This window comes from Eurypyga helias, unplaced genomic scaffold (assembly GCF_000690775.1).
Source record: "Eurypyga helias isolate BGI_N326 unplaced genomic scaffold, ASM69077v1 scaffold4758, whole genome shotgun sequence".
NCBI lineage: Eukaryota > Metazoa > Chordata > Aves > Eurypygiformes > Eurypygidae > Eurypyga > Eurypyga helias.
Genome location: NW_010264838.1, coordinates 3,580 through 26,571, shown reverse-complemented (window position 1 = coordinate 26,571; position 22,992 = coordinate 3,580). Strand labels below are relative to the sequence as shown.

The window sequence follows — 22,992 nt, the reverse complement described above, 5'->3', positions numbered from 1 at the left end:
TTCCTTTGGGCCTTATTGCTTCAAGAGTTTGGCAGCACATTTCCTACTCAAACACTTGCTAATCTGGTTATCACAAACACCACTGCACCTAAATTCTATCGTCGTGACTGGGAAGAATAACTGAAGAACAACAGAAACACACTAACAATATGATTTTGCAATTATATGCAAATTATAGCTTTAAAGATTTAAAACTAAAAACCTCCTAATGTTCTGAAGTACTGAAACAGTAATTTTAGGGTAGCTTAAACTAATTTTAAGCCTTCTGTGTGTGTGCGCACATCTGCCTGCATGAAGTGTTTAATGCAGTGGTCTTTAGTGTCTTGTATACTTGTGCTTAAATATAAATTATAAATATTTTTTCCCCCATGTCGCTCTTGTAGGTCAAGCTCATGGATGAAAACTCTGCCAGCAACTGAAGTCTTTATGCATGAATAATTGCTAATGTTTCCTAAGCCTGCTTTTCTCGCTTAATAACCCCAGTTGGTGATAACAGGTCTGCTGAAAAACTAAGTAATTTGATGTTCATGAACATGCACCAATATATCTTTCAGTAAATAATCATACATATGATTATTTATATATTGGGCAAAGATACTGTGGGTGTCTGGAACACAGGTAACTAAATATTCATCCAGTTTGAATGTCATCTGACCTTGGCATTCTCATAGAAGAATTGATTCTGGGTTTTTTGAACACTGTCCAATAAACACGAAGAATTTATAAGAGAAGGAAGACTGACAGCTGCCAAATGCCACATCAGTCTTACCAGTGCTCCAACAGAAAGCGGGAGAAATAGGAAATGACACTGATAAACGAAAGCACGAAGCCTGACAGAGGAACCAATATACCACTAAAAACCTGTGTGCAAATATGAATAAAAGTAGTTCTGCAACCCAAAGATTAATATAGTACACAAAGACAGAGCCCTCCTCACCCTGCACCTTTGCTAACAATTGTCTAAGAACAATGAACCTTGGGAGGTAAGAGGGGGAGCAGACAGCAAAGGGATGTCTCATATTTACTCTCCCTTTCAAAGTAGTAGTACTCTGATTTCTATTATATTAGCATAGAAAAGTTTTACATCTACTTCTGATAAAAAAATTTATCTGTCATAACGGCTTACCTTTTGACCTTTAGAGTGACTGTAAAAATCATCAGGCCAAACATCCTTCCCAAACATAACATCATCATTAAGATAGATAAACTTCTGAGAGAGGCCACTGATACGATGAATGTGACTTTCAATAGCTGGTGAGCTGAAGGTAGGCAAGTGACTCACATTCTGAAATATTTCCTAAAACAAAAAAGCCCCAACAACTCAAGAGTTTCAGGAGACAAAAATAAATTAAAATAAAAACAAACCATAAAAAACCCATGTCACGTACATCAGATATATCTGATACTTATCTACTAAAAAAGAAAATTTTATTAAGAACAAGTGGAGATATAAAGACAAAAAGATCTAAAATATTTTAGCAGCAAAGAAAAAAAGCTTTGCTATCATTTTCCCCACACAAAACCATTTTCAAGCCTGCTGCTTAACTCCAAAACTGCACCTGGTTCAACACAAAGGCACAAACTACTCGTTCACTGGGTACTGGATCAGGCCCAGTGTACACATATATACATTTCTAATGCTGTACAGGCTGCCCAAAGTTTCAAGCAAGTTGAACCTGTTCCGGCATTCAAAAAGTCAGGATTCTTCCATCTCTTCCAAGTAACTTCACAAGCAGACAGCCACAGAAGCTGAGCTATAGTATCCCCTTACCACTTAGGTTGCTCAGGGCTTCTATGGCACGCTCAGATTCCAAAATTAGTCCCAAATTTGTAATAAGAAGCTACTAGAATATTTTTGTTTCACTTATTCAGAAAGCTTGAAGGATAGATACCCTTTCTCTTTTTAAACCAGCTTTTTAGAATGCATAGCTACTTTCTTTTGCAGTGATCTTCTTCGTTCCAGTAACTTTAATCCACGCTGTCTCAACACAAATTTATTAGATTATTACTGGTCCTGAGAGTGTGTTTATGGATTCAGAATACATTTTCCTCTCCTCTGTTTTTTTTATAACTAGACTTTATAAGGAAATTAGGCATGGGTATGTGTTAGATGAAGCCTCAGTATTTGGAAAAGTGGATTAAATAAAGGCTTGGTATATATCCAGTTATCTGCTTATCCAAAATACAAAGACATACTGGAGTTTAATAAAACCATGGATGAGATGGGGAAGTAGTGGTCACTTATACCTTCCAAATAAATGCAGCCTATAGCTAGGAGGACATAACTGCATTTTAAAACACACAGAGAATCTTTACCAGTGGCACTTCCATGCTGGTATTTGGTATTTTTGTTTGTTTGGAGTTTTGGTGGAGTTTTTTTTTGTTTGGCTTTTGTTTGTTTGGGTTTTACCTGATGTGTCACTACAGTTATCCGAGGATTATCCAGGTTAAGCCAGGAAGGAATCTGCCCATTGGTGACAATGAAAATATGCCGTACCCAAGGAGCATGCCTCTCTATTGATCGTAATGAGTATCTCAGCTCTTCATTATCTTCAAAACGGCTGGCAGAAATATCTTCATCCTGTTTAGACTTTAAACAGAAAAAATCCTTTCTTAGATTTTAAATAGAACATGGAAGTTCTGATCTAGCTAGGTAACAGCAGTGTGCTTTAGCATACAGGTGCATAAGCATTTGATGTCTCAGACATTCAAAATTAAAAAGGACATCGATCAAATACCATTATTCTTCTAAGGGATCATGTTCTTGTGAATGACCAAGGTGAACAATCCAATCTTCTGACATCAATGGCTGACCACCTGGTATGATTAGGATGTCTGCTGACAACAGTGCCTTGTGTGATGCCAGATCTTGCAGAAAGAACCCCAGAAAAAACACACCCTCTTGTTTCCCTGGATTATTAGTCTCAATTATTTCCTCATCTTGATCAGAAGCCAAGTTGCATTTCAAAGCAGGAATATCACCTTTCAGAAATCCAGTTTTAAGAGGCTGGGCCCTTCCAAGTACACTGCATCATAAACCATATATAAATGTCACCTAATATAGATACACTGGAAGTGTCGTGATGTAGCAGCTCTTCAATTGTCCCCTTCTTCATTTTAAAGAATTTAAGCAGGAGAAAATTAACAAAGCTGAGCCTAATATTCACTATAAAGTAGCTAAAGGTTTCTATATGTTTTTTTTTAAGAAGACCACATTCTAATTAGAAGCTCTTCAGGTTAGTAATAAAATTAGGTTACATGACACTAACGTAAGTTTTTTTCCCCATTTATGAGAACTTAATGACCTCTTCTAAAAATAAAAATTAAGGCTGCCTAAAAGGAACATTTCTAAAAGATATGCCCAACTGAAACAGGAAACTCAAGAAAAATTTGAACATTTAACAATTACTGCAGAGTGTCCATGCTGTAAATGAGTCTCCTTTTCTAATATGTACAGTAAGACAGCTTACACATTTTCAAAACTGTAACAACTGAAAACATTTCAACAATATCATCATTCATTGGCTAGACACCCATTAACAAAATAATGCATAATTTCAACATGTGGAAGTATAAAGTTTAGAGTTCAGGGTTTGTATTAACGAGAAAAAAAATCTCCAAAAGCCAGGTTCACAGGATACAAAGACAGACTGCAAGTTTTACTGGAGAGAGAACATTTTCTTTACCCATGTCACATGACATTTACTGTTAAATTCAATTCTAGCAGAAGAAAAAAAAACAAGATCTTTTATAAGATCTTATCTTGAAACTGACACCTTGTTATTTTACTTCCTTTTGCTAAACCAGACATCCTTGCTTGCATCACAAATATTCAAAGTAAACCTTATTTCTTTACAGACATCTGTATTTCAGGTCTTCAAAATTTATGGAAGTATTTGCTCAACATATTTGATGCTGCAAAGCAAAACATGCCCAAGAAACGTATCAGGAAGGAGATAATAATTTTGTTAATAAAGCCCGTCTTCTGCACACAAGAAGCCTGCTTATCATAGAATCATAGAATGGTTTGGGTTGGAAGGGACCTTAAAGATCATCTAGTTCCAACCCCCTGCCATGGGCAGGGACACCTTCCACTAGACCAGGTTGCTCAAAATCTCATCCAGCCTGGCCTTGAACACTTCCAGGGATGGGGCATCCACAGCTTCTCTGGGCAACCTGTGCCAGTGCCTCACCACCCTCTCCATGAAGAATTTCTTCCCTAAATCTCCCTGCTTTCAGTCTAAAGCCATTGCCCCTTGTTCTGTCACTACAGGCCCTTGTAAAAAGTCCCCTCACAGCTTTCCTGTAGGCCCCTTCAGGTATTGGACGATGCTATATCTGTCAGTCAGGATCGGTGAAGCCTTTCAGGACTTGACTGCACATAATTTCATCAGAACATGTGCAGAGGTCAAAATTTTTCACTTCATGGAGAATAAGAAAATTTCAATTAAATTATATTCTGTTTGATCTTTCTTCCTCCTTGATTTCAGAATTTGACAGTGCTCTTGTGTTGTTTTCTTATGACATAATAAATAATGGATTCTTACCACTTCCAAGCTTCTGGATGAAGTTCCCTGTCATTAACTAGTTAACCTCTACCTGCAGTTTTTAAATACTACAACCTTTACATGCTGTAACAGAATTTACCTACCTGACTGACAGAACTGAGGTCCCATAGTAAATAAGCAGGATTAAGCGTCAGTTCTTTTCCATCTATAGTCATGTTCTTCTTTGCTTGCTTGCTCAGTTCTTGGAAACCCTTGGGGTTATTTAGTTGCAAGAGAGCCACGCTGGCTTCTGAATAGAGCTGCAACTATAAAAGCAGAGAAAACTTTCTGGCATGCACCCACAGCAGCACTCTTCCTTTGTCAATTCCAACTTTTCATTGTATTTTTCTTATGAGAGTTACAGTAGGAACAACTGGTAAACACTTGTTGAAGAACCACAATTTTGCAAGAACACAAAAAGGGGCAGTAAAATGGGAAATGAAAAACATTTAAAGAAACAAAACATCTAGATGCTAATTTTGCTCTTTTCAAAGAAAATTTCTCTTTAAAATATGATCCACCAACAATAAACCTGTACATGTTATAAATATTTCTGGAGTAAGTAAATAGTTCTTTCCCATCCATTCCCTTGCACCCCCCATAACAAAGCTTCTATTTTGTTACAACTTTATTTAATAACTCAAAGAATTATACTTTTTTTTCCTGGCTTAACCAAGCAATGCTTTTCTCAGAAAGTTAAGGCCACCAATTCATCGTTGCTCTCAGAAGCATGAAATTTTCAGAATGGTTTACAGATCAACCTACAGCTCAGAAATCTGAGATACAAAAGGGCTCCAGAACTAATCCATGTAGGTCTCCAAGTCCTTAACGATGGCTGCCAATATGCTGTTAAGGTCATTTCTTAGCTGGAGACTGTTTGATCCTTTTGCTGTTTTTATCTTTTGCCACTAGTAAGTGTGTATATCAGGTTTCATAATGCACTGGATAACAAGGGGCTTGCACTACATGCCCTCTCTAACAGCTTGCATAACTTACAAATTGCAGGGCACCAAAACACTTCAGCAGAAATATAGCATCACCCATTAAAATGCTGTGTTTACCAATGAAGTAGCATGAGCAGACACAAACAAGCTAAAAGCAGAACTGCACTTGGAGAATCAAAGTGCATGCATTCAGTCAGACTGAGAATAAATGCAGTTAATAGTTAACAGTATATATTAGATGCTATGCTTAATACTTGTTCCTTCATGCAACAGAAGACAAATAAGCATGTCTATCAGATTTTCAGTTGCATAAGATCTATAAAAGGAATTTGTAAGTTAACAACATTTGAATAGCCATCTTCAAAAACAGGAAAACCACCAGAGTTTATCTTAAAACACCCTTCAGTGATTTTTTTTTCTTTATTTTGTATTAAATCTGACCCTTTCTGCTCATTTTAAAACAACACTTGTCCCATAGTTAGCACCCCTTCCCTTAGCAAGGCCAGCTGTCCCACTTGTGACATTTCAAAGCTGTTGATGCTTTGAGTCATATGCTATTTGAGATCTTTCAATCTGACTTATGAGGCCTGCCATTAGAAAAATCTGATAAATCTCAGACCTTCCAGGGAATCATCTGAACATACGGCTGGAAAGGATGGCTTCAGTAGCAAAATGGCTGAGGTATAGTTACGGACTGCAGCTAGCAAACTCCAAAAATATCGATATCGAAATGCTACAGATTGCAAAGCTGCCATCGGGGGATGTGTGCTTTATTTAGGAATACAACAGTGTCACACAGTCTCTCAGAAACATTTAAAACATACATATAGCAAACCAAAAATATTACCGTTCTACAGTTTTAAAAGCGTTTAAGAATATTTAGTTTCTTTTTCAGAGAATCATAGAATGGTTTGGGTTGGAAGGGACCTTAAAGACCATCTAGTTCCAACCCCCCTGCCATGAGCAGGGACACCTTCCACTAGACCAGGTTGCTCTAGGTTGTTTTCAAAGTCAACAAAATAGTTATGTGTACTACAGATTCCTAATTAGATTTATTAAACATACTTCCCCTTCCCCCCACTAACATGGGATACATGCTCTAGGTTTTTAAACTGTCTAAGCAGAAACAAGAATGTGCACCACTGCTCAGCATCAGACTTAAGATAAGTCCCACACTGAGCAGTTATTATTATTACATCAGTGGTTTTTATCCACCAATACCTTTAAAAAAAAAAAAAGTCTTTTCATAAGCAGAGCTATCAATAAAGTTACCTGGTGGCACAGCTAACTAGATTCTAATAAACTGCAAGCTCTGCTCAGGGAATTTTGCTGTTGATATATTCAAAACTGAACTCTCCCCTGGCAGGTTTTCTGATGTCTCACAGGTATTATCCTCCACTCAGCGGGGACACATGCCATCCATCGCACATTCCCTTGAAATATTACCTTCTAGAGATCATCTTTATCCTGACAAAACAGGTCAGCAGATCCAAAAGTATTGTGAAAATAGAAGCGAAAAACAAGCAGGTGGATGCAGAGTCAGCACGACCAGCCAAGCCTCGGCTTTGAACACAAGGAGGCTGAAAAGCCACTGCACAGGCACACGCACAGACCACCACCCATGCACATTTATGTCATGCTCGCAAAAACAAGACAGGAGAACTGTCCCCACCAGGTACCTGTAAATGCAGGTTCTCCTTTGGAGCCACCATGTTTGGCAATGCTCAGACTTACTAGAGTAGGAGGCAGGCTGGGGGGCTGTGCCACCCTATGCAGAAGTAAACCTTCCATTTCCATATCCTCAAGGCAAAAGCCTAAAGAGCAGATTTTTTTTTCTAAGATGGAACTTGGATGCTTAACCAGTGTTTAAATTATTACACTTCATCTTTTTAATGACCAAAGCTGGTTGTTAAGGAAATGAGATGCTCCTTTTTTCACACTCCGATATTGGGAAAACTCTCATGCCCACAGAGCAAGGGAAGGGGGGAGGCATGTGTTGTGTTAGTTACAAAAAGCGTTACAAATATAAAATACTGTTATCTTTACAAATTTATAAAGTTCCCTTTATAGGGTAACTAGTAGGAGGATCATCTAGGAGACAAAAGCAATGCAATGCTTTAGGTTTTTTCTCCTACAAAGCTTATTACATCTGTGTGAACATACACCACCAACTCCTGAGGCCACCTGTCTGCTCCATCAACACTGCCAAGAGCAGCAGTAAGAATCCCAGACCCCCCCACCCTCAAGTCAGAGAGGGCAGCAAACAGCCAGCATCACCGTGTCTGCAGGTTCCTGGGTGGATTTTCTTCTGTTATTGAGACAAGGTCATTAAAAGACACATTACAGCCCTTAGTTTCCAACACAGCTTGTCGATACATGCAGAATAAGGAGGAAACAGTATTTTGCAAAGGAAGGAGATCTGCAAGCTCTTAATACCCTGATTTCTTCAGGGAAAACAATCTTGAAGGGAAGTCACCTTTCTCCAAAAACTTTAACTACTATACACTTTTTTGACTAAAATAGTATGATACCCTTAAAAAGCACAACCAAACAGATCAAACCCCCTTGCTCTTTCAATCCTTGTCAGTCTTTACATTGCTACCTGGTTTTTAGGTCAGAAGCATCTCTTTTAGGTTGAACAATAAAAGTTTTCTTTAGAAATGTATGTGAGAGGGGAAAGTAAAAAAAAAAAAGCCCAGTTGTTATTCTTCATGTATAGGTTAACGTAACATATTTACACTCCCTAAAGGAAGAGGCTTAGCCACAGGCAACTACACAACCGGAGTAACACCCCCATCTACTGGCGTCATAATGCACCATTAAGAAAGCGTGGAAAATAAAAAGCAGACAAACACAATTTTCAGCCCCATCTGTCATAATACACACAGTGTAGAACAACAAATCTGATGAGCAGACACACTGCTGCTTACCTTTCATCTGGAAATAAACTTCCATATCATTACATTACAGTCTAGGCCATAATTACAAAAATTCAGTAGACCATAACATAGATAATTCACCTAGGAAATTGAGTCATGATATATTAAATCTGCACAGTTTAATCCCCTCTAGTTGACCTCAGCTGGTTTTCTCAGAGATTTTTAGAAGGAGAAACAGCTGGTCCAGATGTCTGAGCAGTTTTTGTTCCTCTGGATTCAGAAGTGATTTCAATCCAACAAACCAAAGCAATCCAATTAAAGCAGCATTATCAACATTCAACATAAACACACCAACAGCTACACTCCTCCCTTTCTCCCCTTCTAATAGCAGCGTTGTTGAAATTTGTTGGTGTTATTTCTTTATCTCCAGCACTGCGCTAACAAACAGCCACTTAGAGCGTGCAGAAACCCATTAAGCATCTGGAGGTGGCTGAGTCACAAGCCTAGCCTAAACTCAGGTGCAACTTACTTCCTCTCCACCAGGCCTCTCACACCATTTCACCCACTTTAGACTCCAGAAGGGCTAACAGCAGAGGAATTGCCACAAATTTCAGTGGAGACTGTAAACAACCAACCTTTCCTCTACTTAAGTGTAACATTAACCTAGCATCTCCCTCTCTCTAAGGAGGAAACCACACTCGGTAATGTTTACTGTACTGCCTACCTATAACATCCACTGAACGAAGAACTGATTCTGAGCTAGGATCTGTTTTTGTTGGACTAATACTGCTTGGAGATCCTACTGGAACAGAAAAAAAGATGATGAAAGGAATCATCCAATGAAATGGAAAAAGATGACTGCAATCAAAACATTAAGGCCTAGGCAGAATTGCTCCACAAGTCTTAAAACCACAAGATGATAAAAACTAGCAGATGGCTCACAAGTAGTTAGGAGAAATCTGGGTATTTCATTCTTCCAAGGTGTCCAGGAAAGATGGAAGGTCTCTCTTATAGACTCACCTGTCTCTCTTGTACTAAGAATAACTTCTGTGGCTTGAGAGATATACAGGAAAAATCCTGAAGGTAATTATGTATTTCTCAGTGCTGGAAGCAAAAATCCACACAGGAGTATTAAGGAGAAAAAGCATCAATACTGATGTGAACAATAGTTAGAAAATGCAACTACAGAAATAACCACAACTCATGAAGTATAAAGACAAGGTCCTTGCAGAGAGCTGGGGAACAAGGGGAAAAAACCCTGCAACAGCTGTTCTTATACTAAAACAAGTATGTTTTAGCAGCAAAAATATTAGTACAACCCATGGCATCAGAGAGAAGAAGAGAAGGTAGCAGAACATCAAGGACAAAGATACGAGAGGGTCCAAGAAAGACAAAAGTTAATCTGACAAAGGAACACCAATTATTAACAATACCAGACACCAGTACTTAACAAAAAAAAAAAAGGTAGGGTACCATGAATGAAAGAACTGATTTAAGACAAAAACATTTTGGAAAAAGAACATAAAGCAGTATCTGTTAAGACAGAGAATGAAATTCCAAATATTGTTTGAGGGGTGAACATTCCTCAGGACTATGTTACTATGAGAGCTTGTATCTAGGATGTTCAACCAGAGAACGAGCATTGCCTAGGATGGGGCTCTAAATTCCCAGATGTGGCACCAGGCAGATTTCTTTTCCACTAAATAATCTCTGAAATGTTAGAGGCAATATTTCAGATACCAATTTGGTAATTAATGAGAATGCTACAGAAGAGCTGCTCCTAGAACCTGACCCTAGGTCAGGAAAACATAAGCTAATTGATTTTAAATTTAAGCAGAGAAAAAATAATTAAAGAACATCTCGCTACTATATTTCTTGAATGCTAAAGGTCAATTTTAACAAATGAAAAGAGCTGGTAATTTAAGTCAAAGTTTCTAAGATCTTCAGCTCCATTAAGTCGAATGTGTTAAAATTACCAGGAACCTTTAACTTAAGCTGTGGTGAGGAACTAGAAAAGGCTCCAAACCCAAATGGATGAACCTGCACTTGAAGAAGATTCCTCACATGGCTCAAAGTCAGGAAGCATTAAACCAACAAAGTTCCTCATGTAAACCTGAAATGAAAACCTAGCATCTCAAGCAGGAAAACTGACGTACCGTCTCCTGTGGGATAATAATCTCCTATTTCTTTACAGTCAACACCATTTCTTTAAAGCAATTAAATAAATACCCTTAGCATATAAAACAAGCAGAGCCTGGTAGATTGACTATATGAATGTCCACTGCTATTCAACCAATGTGCCACTAAGAAAGAGGAGGAGGAGGCCTTGGCCACACCAGAGCACATCTGCCATTGCTCACCCAAACTAGTGACAGATTCACGATAGCAAGAGACAATTTTATGAACAGCACCGATACACAGCAGCGGAAGGATGCAAGAGGTGGCAGCACTGTTCGCATGAGCATGATCTAGCACACAGCAAGTCTCTGACGGTCTGCTGTCCTTGGGTTAGCTACATATGTATTTTTCACTGTGTAAAAAGGTCTGGTGACTCCTTGTTTAAAATGGTGTACAAAATTCCAGTCAATCATGTTGAAGGCAGACAAATCCACAATGGAAGTGACAGGGAAGGGCTGTTAGAAGAATGAATGAGAGGAATGGAGAGGCAGTGCTGTGGGATGAGCACTGCCTGATTAACTTGGTAAAACAAAGGCTAGGAAAAGCCATAGCCACTCTCTATGAATACACTAGGGATGTAAACAAAGGCAAAAAAAGCTACTTAAGCTTAACTAACTATTTAAGAGCTCTCTCTATTAAGCTGTTTAAGAACGTGTAAGAAGACAGGTACAAATGTGTTTACTTCAGAAGGTTTCTACCATTAGTGAGACTCCAAGACACCCTGCTCATACATGCCGAGACAAGAAAGAAGTTCAGCTTTCATTAAATTGGAGTGTGACCAGGCTATGAAAGGGATTACACAATATCATTTCTGCAACAGCAAAATGCATGATTTGTTAACCCAGCCTGCTGAAAAGAGACAAGGAAAGGAAGCCATGCTTATTCAACCACCAAGAACAAGCCGTAAAGTGAATTAGCACATCTTAAATGTGGGCATCAGACTAACGAAGACAGATTACCTACGGATTGACACCCTAACTCCTCCTTCTCCACACACTCCCTGGCCTCAGCCCCTTTCACACCACCAATCACCTCTCTCTCCAATACATAAGCCAGTGATTTTCACAGACTTTTGAAACTTTTATTTATCTGTTAAACCTGACTGTAAGCTGGAAAGGGGTCCAGCCTGGAGTGTAGAATAGACAGCATGACATGCTAATGGATGGCAGTCACACAAGTTTCCTTGCAGGTGGGTAAGTTGCTCAAGACCATAAAGAGTACTTGATAAAGGAAAAATAAAACATTCAGCTGTGAAACAATACAGTGTTGATACTATTAAGATAATACTTCTAAGAGTAAAGAGGGAAGAAAAAAAGCTAAGAAGCTACATACACAAAATTCTGTCATATTAAACAAGCCAGTGCTGTAGCATACTTCCGCAAGACAACAGCCTGTAGCAAATGGCTGAGAGAAACTGATAACACTGGTACTTTTTAATCAGTTGCAGGCTAGAAATCTAATGCCTAATAACTCAGTCACAGAATGGACAATAGGTCTTTTGAAGGCAACTATTTGAGTCATTATTTACTACTCTTCACAACTCAGAAGTGTCACACAGGTGTCGTGGTGACACCCAGCACAACAGGAAAACAGATTACTATCAGAAACATCCTAAGTTTCCTGGGTGGGTGAGATCCCATATGTGAACCGTTCCAAAAAAACCAATACAACTAAGTTACTCTTTTCTCCAAACCCTTACCAGTTTCACTTTAGAGGCCAGGCTCTCTGGTAGTTTTGTTCGTAGCTGATTTGTTTCTTTGAATGTAGCTGGAAATCCACTAAGGAAGGCCAAGTCTTGCATTAATACTAGACCTGGAACTTCTTTGTCTGTAGTCTAAAACCAAGGAAAAAAAAAAAAGAGTATAAAGACTTTTTTTAAACATAATAATTCACATTTACCTGCCAGACCTTCATCAGGTGATAGGTTTAATAATGTATATTTTGTCACTTAATGCAAACTTCATCATTGAAATAAGTGTTATTTTTAAAGCTTTCATTTCTTACTACATGCAAGTTAGAGAATGGCACAGAAACACATCTAAAAATGTACATCTAAAAACATACATGAAGTTAGACATATAGAAAATCTAATCAACAGATTTAAAAAGTACATACCAAGTAACCTCTCCAGACTATGTGTTTGCTGTTGTCTTTTAACATTCCAGAATGGGCAGCTTCAACTAGAACAAATAAAGTGTTGCAAATCAAAAACTGAAACTCACTTCTTTCATATATTCTAGTAACTAAGATATCCAAATCTTCTTAATTTGCAAAAGTATATTTATGGTGTAAAGAATTATCTTTGTAACTGGTAAATAATTCTTGGTGGTAATGAACACCAGTGGTTGGGCTGATGGGTGGTAGTGGTCAGGCACTACACATTAAATAAAATAAGAAACCCTTACTTGCTCTAAGATCCTACTTATAAACGCTGAGCTCATGGATCATTCTGTTTTAAGGTATAAAATCTTTTGAGTAAGGGCAGAACTTATTGCACAACATTCAAACTGGACTTCACAGCAATTAAAAGGGGATTTCTAAAACTTATCTTCCCTAGTCTAAACCTCAGTCTTCTGAGAGTAGTGCAACACAGATATTCAGATTCAAAACATGTTTTGCAATAGTCTTTTAAAGCACGGAACTCTAATCATCTGTAATCAGTTGTCTGGGAGGTAAGCAAACAGTATCATTAATGCTGTCATTTAGAGAAACAGACTGAAGGCAAGAGACACTGAATGACTTAATAAAATCAAAGAGAAAATTAGTGGCAGAGTCAGTATTGGAGGAAAAAACTCCCTAATTCACAGTAGTTTACTAAAAAGCTTCCTCTAGAAAACTGGCTGGAATCCAACAAATAGGATCTTACCATCCTTAGGGCTATCAAAAACAATTACTGTCACGTTGGTAGAAGGATTTTTTGGTTTTGCTACAAAGAACATATTGTTAGCAGCTTGTAAAGCAGGATGAATGGACAGCAGGTCTTTCAGTGTGACGTTGGTAGGCAGCGCAGGATCCAGGACAAGCATTGGCACTTTGATGCAGTGTGTCAGCAAACACTCGAGTTGCTTCTCACTACAGCAAAATACCAAAGGTATGTTTAACACTCGTGGAAAATGTAAGGCAAAAATCAATTTCAGGTGCAATAAGAGATGTTTTTGTAAAATCAATTACTTTTAACATCTGCTGGGGCAGGGGGAAATTACTAAGAGCATGCTTATTTTTCTGCAGAAAGTGAATATCTGAGTGTTAAGAGTTTAGTTCATTCCCATAACTGTTCCTCCAAATGGTTCCAAAATTTCAACGTTTTCCCACAGAGGAGACCTTATGATGATCTCTAAATACCAGAATGACCAAGCCAAATGAAGAATGGGACAGACCAGGCCCTGCCGCTTCCTGGCAGCAAAGGCACAAGAGGCTTGGACCCTCCTCAGACAATTACTTGCAGTGCTGTGTATGCAAATGGCAGGTGAAAGCAACACTGAAAAAAATTTCATGCATTTGAATTACAGAACTTCAGCTACATGTGCACTAAAAGCCCAAACCTGGAATAGGAACTATGCCTAACCAGTGAAGGATATGCTTTCTGAACTTCAGAAATTGTCGCATTTTAAGCGGCTCATTCATATATGTCACAATAGCATGACTTTTATTCAACATACACATTATCATGCCATCAACTTTTCTTGAGTGACATAGAAGGAAAGCATGCACAGGGTATAGAAAACCAAACCACCTCCCTGACCAGCACTTGTTTTCAGCTAACAATGACCAGGATATCATTTATTCCAATTTGTGCCCAAACCCACAAAAACTCACCTCTTCTTTGTTGGTTCTGTTGCATTCTTTCCAAGGATTTCCCTATTGCAAAGTTAAAACAGCTACATTAAATAACACCAAGTTGACAGTAAGGAATTTAGTCTACTTTCAGATTGTTAATTGAGTCAGGGACAAGTTGTGAAAGCACTAATAACCCAGTTATAAAACTGCCAAGGCCTTGCCATTGGCCTTGCCAAGGCGAGCGCAGGCTGACAAACATGCCCCTCACTACTCACCCTCGTGCAGCGTATCTCAAAAATAAATTCTTGGTTGTGCTGACAGCTGTGGCAACAGACTCTTTAACTGATGTTGCTATGAAAAACACTGGTAAGAAACCAGGACAAACTGACCTGAAACTAGGCTGACCTGATTGTTTTGCCTAACATACATGTTCTGATAAGGTTTATCATGGTTTTGCCATGTGCACGTAGAAGCTAATGAGGATTACTGTAAAGGTAGTGCAGTGTTGATGCTAAATAATGATCATCATGATATCAGAAGGGCACCCTTCTACATACACCAATAGAAAGAGAACCACTATCCATAAGCTACTCTCTCCCACTGAAGAATAAAGCACCTGGATCATGACTAGCTCAATTCAGGCATACCAACAACAAAGTTACAGCGTACTAAGTTTTGCTATGCAATACAAAATATACACTCGTAAGCAGAGATTTATAGCATCCTTGCCTTTGTCTTCTGTAGTTATCTTGACCCCATGAAATATCTCCATTGGCAACAGTGCTAATTGGTTTTCAAAGCACATGAAAAAAGTTATCTACAAGGGAGAGAACCAGGTGCCCCTGTAGAAAATGAAGGTGGCATGGACATGAGTCTGACTTGTAGCCTTGACACCAACTTTCCAAATCAGCATTATGGAAAAAACCAATGCGTTTTTCCCTTTGTAAAATGGGAATTGCAGCATGAGTGATGCCAACACTAAAACCACTAACATTTGCTATATGAACTGCTAGGAAAAGATTAGTGTAAGTTTGAGAGCTTCTCAGAGCAGAGGCCATGTCTATATTTAAACTTGCTGGATTTAAAGTTCTACTAATGCTTTAATTGTTTAGGTAGCAAAACAAAGATCTAGAATTGCACTTGTGATCACATTGTCAGTGGTACCTAAACTGCAAGTCATAACATGCTAAAAACCAGATCAATCCACTCACTTGTGGATTTCAGATTATTCTGAATTAAACTATTACAACTCTTAAAATCAGGACTTGTTTGTCCATTTAGCATATTTTCTGGCCAAAATAGATCCCGTGACCACAGAGTTGCTTATTAAGAACTAAATCAATTGTTACAAGACAATCCAAGGTATCTGCAGCAGCCTGTGTTTGAAGCCTTAGATGAGTCATTTTGGAAAACAGTATAGCACAATCTATAACACCAAATGCAGCAATACATGTCTTTCCCTCCTTAGTCAGAAGGCTGACTCATACATTTATAACAAATTATCTCTCCTCTCTTTCAGTTTCAGTGTTTGTGACACTACACATCTAACTTCAAAAAGAAGCCTTTAAGAAACATACGATTAAGATTTTATTAAGCCCATTACAAAAAGAAATATGGGGGGAATGGAGAAGGGAGGAGGAAAAAGGGGATGAAGAGAGGTTATACATCTGAGATATAGCTTTACTATTATTATTTACAAACTGAGTTATAGAAATCAATACAAAATGACATACACAAAGCAGTTTTCTACAGAGCATTTTACAAATTCAAGACAGAACAGCCTTAATTACTTTAAATTACTATGCTTTGTATCTTAAATGGTTTTCTAATGAGACAGTACTTCATAGATAAATGTAAAACTGAAACAAGGTTTTGAGAATAATCAAATACAGAAGTGAGAAAATGCCCTTTGAATTTTCATGTTGAGTAACATGGGAGAACAACAAAGAGGGCTAGTCTTGCATTAGATTGCTGCTAACAGTTAAAGGGAAAAAATACATAAAATTATTACCTCATTATTTTCTGTTCTTCCTCCATCTGTTCTCTGACCTGTTGCAATTCTTTGATCAGTTCAACATCTGTGCCATTCACCCAGGTGTACACCACATCAATCGGCATGGGTAAACAAAGCCTACATAATTCAAATGAAAGCTACATGAGCTGTTTAATATTGCATTACAAGTGTTTGTGGCATCCTACAATAGCAATTTCTGTCTAACAGCAGAAATACTTGGTGTCTGGACTGCAAACAAAACAAAGCAAAAGCTGTATGTATCATCTCTTAACCAAACAAAAGCCTTTTCCAAAATAGCACAGACTTAAAACCAAAGAGGATGTAAAGTGGCTATAACAGTTCAGTAACTAAGCAAAGTCTGAACTTAATTCTCTAAATTTCACTGACATTAACCTAGAACCCAACTCCTTTGAACCCAATAAATATTTCACAAATCAGTGCCAGCATCCAGGTGCATCCTTAATTCCCAAACTACATTAGACAGGACAGCACAAAGACTTAAATCACACTTGCTGTCATTTAATTGCACAGAGCCAATAAGATCTCAGCAGGACCAGGTCCCTATCCTAGGAATGCCTCTTAGATATTAGTAACAGGGCTTTTCATAAACCAACCACCTATGTAAGATACATGAATTCAGAGTCCAGACTCGGCAAATTCGATCTTGACACAATTTAACATCCTGGAGCTGTTTCTGGACAGTTAGATTTCCTAGCACACCTAAGGCAGAAGAAAAGAAAGGGGGTTGGGTACCTTTTCTCTATTTGTTTATGGTAAGTTCCTCTCCGAGGCCTACAGCTTTGTTTTAGCAGGTACTCCAGGCTGCTGCCATAGGTGAAGCTCTCAGTCCCAGGCAGCAGGAAGATGCCTCAATTTTTATTTTCAAAGTTTCTGTGTCACGCTATTCCTAAACTGTAGATGGCCTGGCAAACCTTGAGCACTTCTCTAATGTTAAGATCCATGGGATCACACAATGAGGATTCCAAGGAAAGGTGTTCCCTCCCCAGCCACTGCATCCTTCAAAAAGCATTCAAAAAGAGACAGAGCTTACAGGCGACTCTCCCCTCCACCTTCCTTTGTACAATATAACAGGCAGACAACTTCCACCCAGCTTATTTGCTACTGGCTGAGATTCAATAACTGAAGCACAGAATTTGGTAAAAGGGCAGACAGTAGCTGGTTACAGCACAACAGACAAGAATTTTTTGTACTCAGTTCATCACCATTCCTAATCGAGCTATGACAGAGGGTAACAGTGGGTCGTTTTCAACACTTAAGAAGCAGCACTACCTTTTCCATCAGCATCGCCCAGGAAGTCTCTCTCACCTCTGACATGCAACACTCTGCAGGAGGGTACCCTCCCAACTGTCAATTTACCTCCCAAGAAGTCAATTTACTGAATGCAACCATCCTTCTAATCAGTTATTTCACCTCTTTCTCTCACTAGCTTTTGGTTCATTAACATGTGCAACTCAAGACATGTTTTGAACAAAAACGACATCCACAGGAGTAGAAATTCAATGGAAGGAGCTCTTTCAGCTTTTCTACATTTGTTGTGATCAGTTAAATTATTGGATTGACAGTCCCTTGAATGCTACAGCTAGGACAAAAGTGTTCTAGGTGGAAGCACCTGAATCAAGTCAGCTGATTTAAAAAATGTCTGACACTCAATCTTCTGGGCAAAGTGCAGAGTTATTTACCCAGGCTTCATTGAGGATGATAAATGTCCAAAAAAAGCTCCTCAACTCCATCTCTTTCTAGGGTATGAGGCAATTTTGAATTCTGTGAAGCCTCTCCTCAATTTATCATTTGCGAAAAGCACGTTTCTATCCAACAGTACACACAACTACGTAATTTGCTACACTTCATTTTTAGCATTGAAATGTTGTCACATACAGCCAAATGCTAACAAACTCCACAGAGTAAAGGCACTTTTGGTCATTTGAAGGTATGTCAACTCCAAATTAGCTGCCACAGGAAGCTCATTCTTCACTACCAGTGGCAATAGAGACTAGTAAAAAAGGCTACTAAAGCAAGTGAACTGTTTGCAGACTCACTAGTCTAATTGCTTAACATTTATCCAAACACTCATAAAAATGCATTAAGAAAATTTACAACATACATTGTTTGAGAAAGCAGTGGCTTTATACATAATTTAAAAAATAATTTTAAAAACCCCAGGTATTGTACACAAATTAATTTGTTGCTCCCAGCTAAAAATCAATAACTGTTAAGATTTCCCCTTTTTGGTACTTTTTGGTATTTGCCAAAGCTTTCTGGTTGGCTTCATGGCTTCTAAAAAGTACTGAGAGTTTATATGTTGAAAAGCATGCACTGGCATTTTACTTTAAAGTTAGAATGGAAAAGGGAGAACCACTTCTGCATTATTCTTCTCAAATACTATTTTTAATATGCAGAGTCCTTTGCAAATTGTTCAAGGTCAGAAAATATCAAAAACTTTCTCCTTCAAACTCCGTAGCTACATTTCTCCTTCACATGAATTTACGCCTTTGGTCTTCAACACAAATACCAGTCTGGCAAACAGATTAACCCCAAGACAAGCTGCATAAATGGAAATTATGTAACACCTTTCTATAGAAAATCATCAACTTTCCTATTTGCTACTGATTCTAATATCACCAAACATGGTCTTGGGAAACTTCCTTGGAGACTCTCAGGCAATTGATGAGGCTTCTTTTGGATACTCCTTTCTATTTTCCTCTTTAAAAAACATAACCATTTTTTATTTGCAAATCTAAAAACATCAATAGGATCCTGCTTGAAGTCAAAGCCAGAGTCACTGGCTTCCCGAGACAGGACAGGAGACATGTCACGTACTGCCTCTTCTGTGTACCTGCTGAGAAGCATTTTCTGTATGTACACAAATGTCACGGGTACAAGAGCCATTCTGACAGCCAAGACTGCAGCTAGAAGACAAAGCCTCATTATCTCAGAGTCCACAGTTGCTGAAGTAGTACAGCAGCCTCTGGATCTCTCCCAAGCTACCATACGGTGATCTCCAACCTTGCTGAGCCTCTTTATTAAAGTGTTAAGTCTATTATGCCTTTAAGCTCCCCACTGTAAACCTTCCAGTCCTCCTGTAACATCTCTGTAATTGCCCAGCAACAGCAACTCAACCATTGCATTGCTATTCCCGCTCCAGCACCTCTTGGCTCCCTAATTTGTGTATTTCTTCCTCTCTCCAGCCTCACTCAGCTTAACAATTAATTAACAGCTCACCAACCACCAATGGCCCTCACTTGCTGTACCATACTGAAATCAGTTTGTGCATTTTAAAAACTGAGGATTGTTCCTTCACATTTATATTATATATATTTATATATATCACATAGATATTTTAAAGTTTTAAATATGCTTTGGCTACGTCCTGGAAAAGCAAAATTACACTTCACCATTTGCAAAAACACAGAATTTGCTGGTAGAGAGAAATAAAATAGAGTTATTGTCCAAGACTCTCATGCATGCAACTCCATTATTCAGTTTCCTTCCCTCCCTTTTATTTTCATACCAAAACTAAGTCTTCAAAAATGGGTTTGGACGAGGTGGCTTAGTAAAAAGCCCTGGAATTTCTACTCCACTGTCTCAAGCTGTGCAAGAGCCTTGGCAACATAAGTAGGAAGTTTCGCAGCTGTTGTGACGACCTGGAAAGTGCAACAGCTGGGATGTGCAACAGGACGGAAAAGCAAACCAAAGCAATTGCTGAACTTCAAGGCAAAACGAGAGGTCTTCCTTAGTCTGGCAGAGAAGAGCATTCAATAGGTGTAGCTAATATGCTACCAACATCACTGGTTTTCTTACTCAGGAAGAAGAGCTTTTGGCATCTATAATCGTAAGGAGCTTGCCCACTTGCACAGATTTGTTCACATACTACACGGAAATTTTCTTTATAAAATTTCATAATACAACTGTTTGACAAGAAGACAGACGTTTCCCTGAAAAATCCTAGAAGATAATACTATTTTAATTCAGTTGAACGTCCATTAATATTTCTTAAAGGCCATGCAGCTTTTCCTTCCCAGTGAGCAGTGGACCTGCTTAATTTCCAAACCAACAAGCTCCTGTTCTCCATTTCTGATATTTTCACTAACACTAAAATAAGAACTATTTCAAAATAATGGATAAGCCAAGATCAAAACTGGAAGTTCACAACTCTCAGTTTAGGTAAGACCCATATGACACCCTACATGTTGCATTGATACCAGGCTTAAAAACTCCCTCAAACCACCACTGATACAGTGCATACTGCAAGAATAGCACCATTACTGTCTCCGTGATGTTTGATAATAACAAAATCCAACCCTTGACAAGGGACTTCCAAAAGTATGGCTCTGCAAAGACTTTCTGTTGGTACGAATTTTATAGGAAGTTGGTATCCGCACACCACAACAAACCTCCCTGTCAGGCCTGACATAAGAGTATTAAAGGCAAATGGGTAAACTGGAATAACTTAAGCACCTATCATGAAAACCTTAAGCTTTTGCTCAGGCAGCCAATACGGTTCCTCCCCAGGCACTAGATTTTTGCTCACAATTCACAGAAATCAACGCTAGCTAAGGAATGCTTTACACAACCAAAATGAAGTAAGAAAACACAGTGCAGAAAAGGGAACTGACTATACCTACATGGTCACAGCAAGATTTGCGATTCTGTTTTGGACACCATACAATGTACTTTTACAGAGTTATCTCACACCAGCTAAAGCGTGACAAACTGATCTGTTCATTTCTACTGTCCCGTGATTCAACAAACCTCAAGGCAGATTAAGCATCTGCTTTCAGGGTTGTTGATTTTTTTTTTTTTAGCCAGTGGAGTGTATCAACACTTAAGAGTCAGATGATATCTCTTACTAGCTTCTTCCACCTACCAACTCACAGTCCACTGACTTCCTGAGCAACAGACCCCAGAAATATTCGGAAATGAACGATGAAACCACAAGAAGTCACATAGCAGTTAACACAACTGAAAAAAATGGCCCATATGACTTGGTTTCCAACTTACTATGAGTGAGTTCTCCCACATACTCAGCTTTAAAAAACTTCTTCCTAGCTTTGTGACTTCTCTACTAAACAATGTCCCTCATGAGATGTCATAGAAAATGTAAGGTAAATGAAAAATAACTTTTCAAAACACTGAAAGTTGGAATTTTAAGCACACAGGGACAGTACTTAACATATTTTCTATATTAACATAGGGAAATATAAATCCTCCATTGGGCTTGTTCAGCCTGGAGAAGAGAAAGCTCCAGGGAGACCTTATTGCACCTTCCAGTACCTGAAGGGAGCTACAAGGAAGCTGGGGGGACTTTTTACAAGGGCCTGTAGTGACAGGACAAGGGGTAATGGGTTTAAATTGGAAGTGGGGAGGTTTAGATTGGATATCAGGAAGAAGTTCTTCCCGGAGAGGGTGGTGAAGCACTGGAACAGGTTGCCCAGAGATGTTGTGGATGCCCCATCCCTGGATGTCTTCAAGGCCAGGCTGGATGAGGCTTTGAGCAACCTGGTCTAGTGGAAGGTGTCCCTGCCCATAGCAGGGGGGTTGGAACTAGATGATCTTTAAGGTCCCTTCCAACCCCAACCATTCTATGTTTCTATGATTATCACCATTTTGATGTTTCATTAGAGACTGGATTAATTAAATGCATTTAAAATGTAAACTCTGTTATATGACTAGAGCTTCCAAATGTCAAACATCCTCCAAGCTGGAATATTAAGCACAATTTTAAACCCACTAAGTTTAAAATTTACTGCAGATTTAGAGCCTACACAATAAGGTCCTAGTCAATAGTATGTTACTTTATCTAGAATATTTTATTTAAATATTTGAAAATTAATTGAACAGCAAAATGTGCAATACTGTCAACTGCAAGAAAAGCTCACCGATTCTGAAATGATTTGCCAGCAACATTGTCTCTGTATGAATCAAACATAACATGGTACTGGTCTCTACTCCACTCCAAGACAACCTGCAAAGAAAAAAACACCCAACATCTTAATTTCACCATCTTCTAAAATTAGACACATTTTTACTTTTCAAATGTTTAATCACAATCAGTTTGGTTCAAATTGATCTACACATCAATGCACTACTGACCAGAACCTAATCCAAACTAAGTTATTACACTGAACCATCAATTGGACCCAGCACTTAGGGCACACTTTAAGTAAACTTTAACCAAAGCTACTATTCATTTATATCCCCTCCTCCTTGTCTCAGCCTTTACAAATTCAGCAATGTTTTCTCAACAAATAGACTTCAATGCAAGCAGGACACCCTAACCTCCTCCCCTCGCATAATTTTCCTCTTCTCCCTTTCTATTGAAGTATACCCACCTCTGAAATTTGAGCTTTGCAAACCCATAGCCAGGCCAGGGCATATCAAATTATGCAAATTAACCTGGCCACAAACTTAAAACACAATAGCTCTTTCCCAATGCGGGTGACGTCTTACGCTGCAGGCAGACTAGCCCAACAGCAAAGTAGTTCTGCAGGCTGCAGCCTCTCCTCCATCCCCCTACAGTTCTGCCTCCCCGCCTTTAGCCTGACACGAGTTCATCCAACATGCAGTGAGCCAAATTACAGAGTTAAACCAACAGAAAGATGAACCTTCAGAGTGCTTGATCTTCCTCTACTTGG

At 38.7% G+C, this 22,992-nt stretch overlaps 1 protein-coding gene across 1 annotated transcript in view; it reads right to left on the bottom strand.

The window, feature by feature from the left end:
- GNPTAB (N-acetylglucosamine-1-phosphate transferase, alpha and beta subunits) overlaps nucleotides 1-22,286 on the bottom strand; it is a 39,734-nt gene extending 17,448 nt beyond the window's left edge. The window contains exons 1-9 of the mRNA XM_010156501.1: nucleotides 22,237-22,286; nucleotides 16,337-16,456; nucleotides 14,365-14,406; nucleotides 13,415-13,620; nucleotides 12,664-12,728; nucleotides 12,248-12,382; nucleotides 4,652-4,813; nucleotides 2,411-2,590; nucleotides 1,127-1,297 (exon numbers count right to left, since the gene is read on the bottom strand). Coding sequence (XP_010154803.1) covers nucleotides 1,127-1,297; nucleotides 2,411-2,590; nucleotides 4,652-4,813; nucleotides 12,248-12,382; nucleotides 12,664-12,728; nucleotides 13,415-13,620; nucleotides 14,365-14,406; nucleotides 16,337-16,456; nucleotides 22,237-22,286 — 1,131 coding nt within the window. The remainder of the gene's footprint in view (nucleotides 1-1,126; nucleotides 1,298-2,410; nucleotides 2,591-4,651; nucleotides 4,814-12,247; nucleotides 12,383-12,663; nucleotides 12,729-13,414; nucleotides 13,621-14,364; nucleotides 14,407-16,336; nucleotides 16,457-22,236) is intronic.
- Between the last annotated feature and the right edge of the window lie 706 nt (nucleotides 22,287-22,992).